Source organism: Syngnathus leptorhynchus, chromosome 2 (genome assembly GCF_054491065.1).
Source record: "Syngnathus leptorhynchus isolate UIUO chromosome 2, UIUO_Slep, whole genome shotgun sequence".
NCBI lineage: Eukaryota > Metazoa > Chordata > Actinopteri > Syngnathiformes > Syngnathidae > Syngnathus > Syngnathus leptorhynchus.
Genome location: NC_141196.1, coordinates 2283233 through 2292757, shown reverse-complemented (window position 1 = coordinate 2292757; position 9525 = coordinate 2283233). Strand labels below are relative to the sequence as shown.

The 9525-nt window shown below is 43.6% G+C and overlaps 2 protein-coding genes across 3 annotated transcripts in view; both read right to left on the bottom strand.

Moving 5' to 3' along the window:
• The window catches only part of LOC147060051 (urea transporter 1), a 3610-nt gene extending 904 nt beyond the window's left edge, over nt 1-2706 (bottom strand). Inside the window, exons 1-7 of the mRNA XM_085905044.1 lie at nt 2566-2706; nt 1454-1643; nt 1253-1381; nt 917-1109; nt 436-583; nt 193-327; nt 63-112 (exon numbers count right to left, since the gene is read on the bottom strand). Of these exons, the coding sequence (XP_085761170.1) occupies nt 63-112; nt 193-327; nt 436-583; nt 917-1109; nt 1253-1381; nt 1454-1643; nt 2566-2671 (951 nt within the window). The 5' untranslated portion in view covers nt 2672-2706. The remainder of the gene's footprint in view (nt 1-62; nt 113-192; nt 328-435; nt 584-916; nt 1110-1252; nt 1382-1453; nt 1644-2565) is intronic.
• Nucleotides 2707-4676: 1970 nt separating this feature from the next.
• LOC147060050 (zinc-alpha-2-glycoprotein-like) lies at nt 4677-8530 on the bottom strand. 2 transcript variants are annotated; one of them, XM_085905037.1, is made up of 7 exons: nt 8342-8530; nt 7228-7491; nt 6844-7122; nt 6412-6720; nt 6216-6332; nt 6126-6143; nt 4684-6047 (listed from the first exon to the last, which is right to left on the bottom strand). In XM_085905037.1, the coding sequence occupies exons 1-7, from the start codon at nt 8403-8405 to the stop codon at nt 6019-6021; spliced, it is 1080 nt and encodes a 359-aa protein (XP_085761163.1). In that variant the 5' UTR covers nt 8406-8530; the 3' UTR covers nt 4684-6018. The 2 variants fall into 2 exon arrangements, with proteins under 2 accessions (XP_085761164.1, XP_085761163.1); XM_085905038.1 differs by having other exon boundaries at nt 4677-6047; nt 6126-6332; nt 8342-8417.
• Between the last annotated feature and the right edge of the window lie 995 nt (nt 8531-9525).

Sequence of the window (9525 nt, the reverse complement as noted above, 5' to 3'; positions counted from 1 at the left end):
ATCAGCACATATGTTCATGTACAATATGCTGGAACCCTTTTCAAAACTTGTTCGGTACTTACAGCTCCCAGCAGATTGCTCAAAGCGATGTCGACGAAAGCAGAGAGGAACGCTGAGGAGGACAAAACGCACGGAGGTCTCAAGAGAAGGTTTGGCCACATTAGCGCACGGTTAGTTCCAAGGCCTTCTTACCACAAGCGATGGCCAGCAGGTGAGTCTTCCAGTTGAAGGTGAAAAAAAGTCCTCCCACAGCCATGCAGCCAAGAGCGCCATTAAAACCAGATAGACCAGTGTATAGGAACTCGTGGCGCACTGCCATGGATAAGCCTGCACCGGACATGGCACATCAATTGATTGTGAGCACTCGAACAATCCACACGGTGGCACTGTTTCGCTCTCAAGTCGCCTTTGACTATTTTGGCAGCTGATACTCACCAGCCAGCGTTCCAACTGCCGAGCCTAGCAGAGAGTGGACGGCAAGCAGGGGGGAGTAAAGGCAGAGTCCGCCCACGATGAGCAGCGAGGGACCCAAGGAATCACAGGCGAAGATCTGGCCCACACCGAGGGGGATGCCTTGTAACACCTGTGCGCAACAGAGCGTCAATGTCAACTACGAAGAGGAGGGAGGACGGGAGGGAGGGAGCGAGCGAGCGAGATGGAAATTGAGGAATCTCCAACCGCATGTTAGTGCAGTCGCATTCTCTGATCTGAGAGAAAAGTAAAGAGAAGAAAAGTAAAAAGTAAAGTAAAAAGTAAAGTAAAAAGTCAAGTCAAAAGTCAAGTCAAAAGTAAAAAGTAAAAAGTAAAGTCAAAAGTAAAAAGTAAAACGTAAAGTAAAGCGTAAAGTAAAACGTAAAGTAAAACGTAAAGTAAAACGTAAAGAAAAGAAAAGAAAAGAAAAGAGCGGAAACGATACCTGGGCCGCACTGAGTGACGTGAAGTTGTGCTGCGGCAACGAGTTGGGCGGGACGGCGAGGCGGTGCGGGAAGTAGGGGTTATCCGGGCCGGTGCACAGGAAGTAGAGGACGATGACCATGTTGAAGGGGAAGACCGCAACTGGCAAGTCCCAACGGTCCAGAATTGGCGAGAGACCGCTGAAGAAGAAGACACTAAGGAGGGGGGGTGGAGCCAAAAAAAAAAAAAAAAAGTGATTTGGCCATTTTGACCCCATGCCTCATTCAAACTCGTCATGCGTTTAATTGAATTGAATTCAACGTTTCAAAGGAGCATCCGCGTGCGCGTGTGTCTCCACCTTGTGGCCGAAGCCAAACAGACAGGCAGCAGCAGCCACCAGTACCAGTCTCCGGCGCTGTTGAACACTCCTATTAGCAGAGAAACCAACATCCCGTTGAAGCCGCGGAGTCCTCCCCGCACTTCTGCGCTGCGAGCACACACGACGACGTTTCATGAGCAAAACTCTCTCAATCAAAGTGTCAGTGGTCGCGGCTTGAACCTGTCCTGTCCCAAGATGACGGCGACAAGCGTGGAGGTCAGCAGGCCCAGTGTTCCCAGCAGACCTTGCCAGGGGGAGGCCCAGTAGAGCGCCAGCAGCATGACAGCACCGCTCAGCGGGTTGTTGGCTAGAATCACCCGGGTCACCCCTCGCAGGGCCCACACGGCCAGCTGCAGCACAAACCACTTGTCTGGGGAAACATGACAACACAAATGGACTCGAGATCTTTGTCAATTCGTTTCGGCTTGGTGACATCCAAAGTGGGAGATGGAGAAACCAGATATTTGTTTCCTCAATAGAGACGTACCCGGAATGAAATTCTGCTCGGGTATATTTGTTGACATTGGGGGGCTAGGAAAGTTAATCAACCACCGCTGTCAGGCGGTTTGACCGACAATAGAGCGGTTGTTTTTTGTTTTTTAAATACCCCTCGGCCACCCAGCTGACATTACACGCAGGAAGATGATTGCTAAAAAAATAAAATAAAAAAATGTCCCAGTAGTAAACAACTAACAGATGACAATTTTTTTTTTTTTTATCGTTTCAGTTTTCTCGGTGTGGTTCAACAAGGCTTGGGCTTTGATGACCGAGAATCAATTAGAATCAGCGAAAACATTCCAGTTCTCCCAGAATTGTTCAAATATAAATGTCGACGCAAATTTTCAAAGCTGTGCGTCCTATCCTATAAAAGATCCGGTCTAAAATGTATACGTCCGTCTCCTTCCTCCAATTTGCCGATTGAATGATCTGCAGAAGTTGGACAACAATTTGTCGGAGGAATTAGACTTATAAAACGTAGCGGCCCCTCGAGGACCGGAGTCACCCACCTCGGATTTCCGATGGCAACACTGAGCCAACAGGTTCAACTAGGAGCTAACGAGTGAGTCAACGACACCAATGTAAACGGGCCAGCTAATATTTACTTCAATGTATACCAGCATCCAGGATATGATTACGTAGACCGTTTGGAAATATATTTTCCTCAAATGATGATTCATTTCTTGGTCATTCAAAGCTTTGCACTTTTGTTTTCCACTTCATACTCATTAAAGCCACTTCATCAACAATTTGCACTTGGCTACTTCGTACCACGTTTTGGCAGGTTTCCCTACCTTGTATGTGCTTATCCAAGTACAGCATGTCCCCAGTCAGCGACATGAGACGGTCGACGACACGGACGCGGCCGATGTCACTGGCTCGTTTCTCCTCCGTCCGCATGGCTGGTGAAAAGTTGAAGTCTTCTCATCTGCGTTTAAATCTGCAGGCGCTTCAGCCTCCGAGTACCCGCCTACATCTTTCCATCCCCTCTCCTCCCATTGCTGCCCCAGCTGATGACTTATAAACCGGTAGACCGGGTAACGCGTTGACTCCGCTTTGGATGAGCCAGACGGGAGCAAAGTTCGAGCCTCCCGAGAAGGAAGATGCATGTCACAATCACCTGGTCACTTATTGCTTATCTAGGCTACTCATCCACTTTTTTGGTGAGCGTATCAGCACTAATGTTTGTCTTTTCGGATCATTTCCAACGCTATTAGCATGAAATGTTTATTCAAAAACCGCACGCCTTTCGCTTCCGCTTGGCCTGGGGACAAGGACTTGTTTGTAACTTTGTTTGCACGGCAACGAACAACTCAAACTACGTACCTCTTGTTTTATGGTAGGGAAGGTTTTTGGCGATCCCCAGCGTCATTAGAATCGTTGAAGTCGCAGAGAGTGGCAGAATGTTAATATTAGCCAATGACTTTGGACTTCTAAATGAGCAAACATCCGGAATACATTGTGTTCTTGACTTGAGTGCACATTGAAAGAACAGAAGAAAGAAAAAAAGAAAAACTTGCCAGGCATATTTACTCTTTTCAAGTTCATACAATTCCTCCTCAGCCCAATCACATGGCGTACACTGCATCCAGAAAATAAAAAGGCCTTTCAAAAAGAAACTTCCTCAGCTGACTAATAAATTATGCTGGAGACAGAGGGCCGCCATTGAGCTGGGCTGACCAATCGAACCACACTAAGGCTTGAAAGGCAATAAAAAAAGACAAACATGGTGGAATGCGCTTCCACAAGAAGCTACTTCCAACAGGAAAGCCGAAAGCTTGTTTGATCATTTCGATTTAATCAAAGGAACAGAAGGGACTGAGTCATAAGTGATTTTTTTTTTTTTCCCAGATGGATTAAAATATACAGACACTCAGATTGATGATTGATGGAATGACAGTCAGCAAATTATGCATTTGTACTGCAAGGTCTCAAGGAACCAACCGTGATACTCGAAGTGAGAATATAAAGGGAATTTTTGACAGGAACAATATCTGGGATACAGTTATGAATCAATACGGGTGAAGAAAGGTGGTTCCCCCGCCTGCTGCCCGATGACAGCTGGGATAGGCTCCAGCACGCCCGTGACCCCCGTGTGGATAAAGCCGTACAGAAAATGGATGGATGGATGGATGGATGGATGGATGGATGGATGGATGGATGGATGGATGGATGTTGTCTTGTTTTGTGTGTCATGTTTGCACGTAATTCACTAGCTTGACGCAAGTGCGCTAATTTCCTTATTAAAAACACAATACAAGAATAATTTTTTTCTTTCTTTCTTTCTTTCTTTCTCACTCCTCTCCTCTTTGGTGTTGATCTCCTGCCTGGTGGTTCCGTCCTCAGCCTCCTTCTATTCTATTCACTCTCCCTCCTCTGGACATCTCAGTTAGGCCTCTCTGGCTTTATCTCCGAATTTTGCCCCAGATGAAGTTTACTGTCCCGACAAACAAAGCAAAGTTATGTTTTTAGAATATAGCTTTGTGACAGCCTAATGCAGGGGTTGGCAACCCGCGGCTCCGGAGCCGCATGCGGCTCTTTAGCACGCCCCTAGCGGCTCCCTGGAGTATTTGCAAAAAATGCGTGAAAATGGAAAAGGGTTTTTTTTTGTTGTTGGTGTTTTTTTTTTTTTTATGTTTTTTAGATGGTGTATATCAATAAGTGGATTGGATCTCCAAACTCTACTACTGCTGCAAATTTTGTTGCAGCCCGGGAGATAATAAAGCGCTGAAAACCATTCGCCGACGGTTCATTCATAAAATAGAGTGCCTATTTTCAGACTTTGAAAACAAAACCGAGATCATTACGAAAATGAAAGGTGACGTCTATGTAGCATTATAAAAGGCTTTTAGATTTTTGCGGCTCCAGACAGTTATGTTTTTTTTTTGGGGGGGGGGGGGGGCAATATGGCTCTTTAAACATTTTGGGTTGCCGAACCCAGGCCTAATGCTAATAAACGGTGCAAAACGCAATCGATGATGATGGTTAAAGATTCAATTATGGCCAGTTTTGTTACAAATCACTCTTTAATTTGCCAAAAATAAATGAATAAACATAAAAACAATTCGAACAACTTGAGTACTGATTATCTTTTGATCATATTCAGGAGGCTATATAATGATTTTCTCTGAAAGATTAGATCCCATTTTATTTCCGTTATTGTGAAATGTTAATTATTAATTACATACTGTCCTGTATAACGTGATTACTGTACGATGGCTTTTCCATATTTCATCGTTTGCATATTTCTGCTGGTGTACAGCACTTTGTGTCCTTTTTTTTCCCAAATGTAATAACTTAAAATTCCAACAATCAAAGCAAAGTATTCCCATCTACTATAAAACTAAGTGAAGTTCACTTCACTAACACTCTAATCTTAAACGATCGCTGTGGCAAATCTTTTGAAAACAATTTGCTGTCTTTCCAATTTCATTTTGGATGACGAGTGTAAATTTTGCCCCAGCTGTTGTGGCGCTATTGGACCTTGTATCGGTCTTGTGGCGCCCTCTATTGACTCAAATAGGATTTGCAGTTCTGCTGTGAACTCTCCTCACTTCTCATGACATCCATCATCAACAATAACTTGATAACTAGATGCTTTGTGATCCAAACGGTCGTTATTTATTGAATACTTTCAGCTCAAATTAACCAATAAAAAGCCCTCAGAATCAGATGAAAAGAATACATTGAATGAGTCATGTTAGAGCCCAAAGTGAGAACAATCATGATTAGCACACAGAGATACTAAAATGAACGTATCGATTTGAGTAGTGCGAGTCTGAAAAGCAGCGAGATGACCAAGAAAAGAGCGCCGAGGGTACGCCGCACGATTTTGTCTTTGCACCGCAGTCGACATTCTGCACGCTTTGGTAGTCAGCGCACACACACACACACACACACACACACACCCACGTTAGCTTAACAATTCAGGAGTAAACACGTCCAACTTGTAGAGAAACAGCGAGGTACAATATATTTCAAACTGATCAGTAGGCTCGCTTAGCAAAAAGCAATTCAAAAAAGCAAATTGTGATGAGGGTATCATTTGTGCTATGTTGGAGGAACTAGTGAAGTAAATACACTCACTGCGTTAGAAATACACCCAGTTCGAACCAAAGTGCATCAGTTGTATTTCAATTGGAAATATGAAACATTTCCATATATTTCATTCCGTTGGAACGCAATGATTCAATCAAGCGTGGCACCCAAAAAAAAGAAGACATCCCTTCAACCTTAGTGGGGTTCATTCAATCCTGCTCAGAAGATGAGACACTGGCTGAGGGAACATAAACAAAAAAAACATTCAAGGCATTTGCACTTTTTCAAAACAGGAAGGGGAAAACGTCTCACTTACAAGCTGGAGCGTAATTGGCTGAAATGGAAGAGAAACGAAAGGAGATTAGGAATCGCCACAAACGGAGCAAACATTTGTGTCGTCGTTCACCTTGTTGTCTTTTGGGACGCTTGGCGAGGAACACCCCCGCCGCCACCGCCACTGCCACCAAAACCAGGACCACCAGCGGGACAGCGATGGCCACCGCCTTCTTCCTGTCTTCCTCTTCTTCACACGGCAACAAAACGAGACACGTGAACGACTGTCGGCGTGACGCCGAGCCAGCCGTGTCCGAGGCGTGGCTCACCCTGGATGCGCGCGTTGCTCAGGATGCTTCTGGCGTCCAGCTTGGTGACCATCTCTTCCCGGACGCCTTCCAGTTTGAACACGCATTCGTAGCGGCCCTCCTCGGCGGGCGTCAGCTCCACTTTCAGGTCGGCGGTGGTCTGGAAGGTTCCGTCGTGGTTGGGGAGGGTCTCCCCCATCTCCTTGTCCTTGCGAATCTTCTTGCCGTCCTTCCTCCAAAAGAGGTCCGACGTCCTGGGGTAGAAACCCGTGGCGTGGCAGGTGATTGGAGAGGAAGGAGTCTTCTGCAGGAGAGACACCGTGGGAAGCTCTGCGCGCAAAGATGGAGAGAAGAGTGGAGGACGTGCATGGAGGAAAAGAAACAACTTGAAAGAGCGTCACATTGTGTGCGTGAGCTTGAAAGACGCAGAGAAGGTGTGAGAGGACAATGTACCGGTTCTGGTCAGGAAGTCCCTCCCGTTGCTCACGTGCTTCTTCAACAGGAAAGGACACACCTCAGTGAAGTAATTCTTATCGTATTGTTTTAACCCGTCGTCTCGGTCCCACTTGAGTTTGGTGATGAAAGCTTGCGGATGTGCTGCGATCCAGCTCATCGTCTTCAGCTCAAATGATATGAAGTCTTCTCCATCGTAACTGTAGTGCTCCCAACCATCAACCTCCCCAGTCTCATCATTCCATTCACAGCCGTGCATCACCTGAAACATGTGAACACCTGAAAGGATGGCGCACAAGATTCAGTGAGGACGATGATCAGAGAGAAGCCAGCAGTGACCAAAAAAGTCTCATTTGACGAGCAGAAGGTTGGACGTAAACAAACCTCCAGTTTGGTTGAAGCGCTCTTTCGCGATTTCAATGTTGACTTTGTAGACCTGCTCAGCATGAATACTGCCCGCCGTCTCTCTCTCCCAGAAGTGCGGATCATCTTCTGTGATTTTGTCCACCCAGTCTTGTTTGGCTTTTGCTTTCCTGTGGTTGCTGTCAAAGTGCAGAATCTGAACGCCGTCAACATACGCGGCCTCCCAGTACTCGGGGAGCTTTGCAACTTGAGAGGCCGTGTAGAAATAATTGAGCGTGTGAATGACTGAAAGACAAACACAAAAATGACACACGTGATCAAATCAATCTTCATATTTTCAATGATTCTGCCTGCAGTTGGAACTTTGCAGCACTTGAAATGTCATGTTTGTCCAAACGCGTTCTTCCGCACCAACTTGTCAAACTTGAATTTGACAACCTGCCTGGGTTTTTTTCTTTCAGTTGTTAATATGTTTGATCTCAGTGTGACGCCCTAAGCGAGATATTCGATGCCCCTCAGCAGTGATTGACATCCACTGATAGAAGAAATATTTTGTCATTCTCCTTCATTTGCACAAAAAAAAAAATAATTATATGAGGCAATCCTTTTGTTCAGACAAGTGAAAGACTTTTAGATGTTACCTGCTGACAGTTTGGACTGTGTCTCCAGTTTTCCTCACATTTGCAGGTAACATCTAAAAGAATGTTCACTTGTCTGAACAAAAGAACTCCCTTATATCATTTCCGGAGACATGATGACTCTTATCGAAATAATAATGGAATAGGATTCAGGAGGCTATAATTTTTTTTTAAAAACAACGTTTTCCACAACTTTATTGCCATGACTGTGAAATGTTCATTATTAATTGCAAATGTACAACATTTCATTCTTGCGCGTAGGCTTTTCCACATTTCATCCATTGCCTATTTATGCTTTGATTTGTGCCATTTTTAACATTTAAAATTATAGCAATGTATTCCCGTATAACTCTGACACAACGAGCGTTCAGGTGAAAGAACTTAAAATGCCGACGCAACAGACGAGAGAAAACGAAAGCAATAAACAATCATGACTGCGTCAGTTCTAAAACAAGAGCGTCAATATTTAGGAGAATCAACCGAATAGCTCAACTTACCAGACGTCACGCTGTGTATTTGCAGAGCCAAAACGAAGAATGCAAGTAAATTCATTCTCAACATCAAGTTGTTTTTCGATTTTAGTCAAGCAGCGTATTCTGTCAAAGTTGCGACTAGTTGTTGCACAAGAGAGCAAACGCGGAACAACAGCGAAGCGCAGGTAGCGCTTCAATTACCTCCCACGTAAGCCAATCGGAGTTCAGCCTGGCGATGACGTCTTTCAGGACTGCCTGCAGTATGTTGCAATAAATAAATAAATAAATAAATAAATAAATAAATAAATAAATAAATAAATAAATAAATAAATAAATAAATAAATAAATAAATAAATAAATAAATAAATAAATAAATAAATAAACCGTGTGTTGCATGTTGTCTCCGAATATCGACATTTAAAAAAATGATCAAATATATATATTTACCAAAACAACAAAAGTAGTTTGTAATGTAAAAGAAAGAATGGTGCCCTTCCTTTTTTAAGACGTTATATTTGTAGTCAAGCACCTGCGTTAAAGTTAGATTTTTTTACTTCGATATAGAAGTTAGATTGTATTTATTTTTTATTTCGCGGATTGCAAAGCTTGGTCCCTTATTGAGATCTTTACTGTTTAAGAAGTCAATGACTACTCCTTATGAGTAATAGATGATTTGGTCTTATATTGTCGTTTTCTGTTCTTTCCCTCGTCAAAGAAAGAAGAAGGGAGGGGGTTTGACCCTGTTTAATGGCTGTGACTTGAAATGCAGAGCAGTTGAACGTATGACAATATTTGAATGCATAACTCTTGATGATGAGTCTTTGTTCCGAACATATTTAAAACATAAAAGGAGGGGGAAATGAGTACAAATAAAATACAATCCAGAACACTTTAAAGTGCCATACTGAAGTCACTGTGGAGCTGTATGTGGGTATAAAAAGATTGATTGATTGATATTTCGAACATATTTAAAACGTAAAAAGATAAAAAATAAAACAAATCACAGCTATGCGGAGTTAAATGCGGAAATAAACCCGTTGTAAAAAGGGTACGCGCGAACCGGCTGCGTGAACCCTGTGTGACCCTTTCCGGCCAATTTTTAAAATGGCGACTGAAAATAAAAAACGCACGAAATGACGGAACAACTGTGTCTGCCTAATTTGCCAAGAGACTGTGTCTGTTTTTAAAGAATACAATATCAAGAGACA

Excerpts from the sequence above, each read along its gene's own strand:
- LOC147060050 (XM_085905038.1), bottom strand. The coding sequence starts at position 8,405 with ATGTTGAGAATGAATTTACTTGCATTCTTCGTTTTGGCTCTGCAAATA. Across the intron at positions 7,492-8,341 it reads AATACACAGCGTGACGTCTG|TCATTCACACGCTCAATTAT; the intron begins GTAAGTTGAGCT and ends TTTGTCTTTCAG. Across the intron at positions 6,333-6,411 it reads GAGCAACGCGCGCATCCAGG|AAGAGGAAGACAGGAAGAAG; the intron begins GTGAGCCACGCC and ends TGCCGTGTGAAG.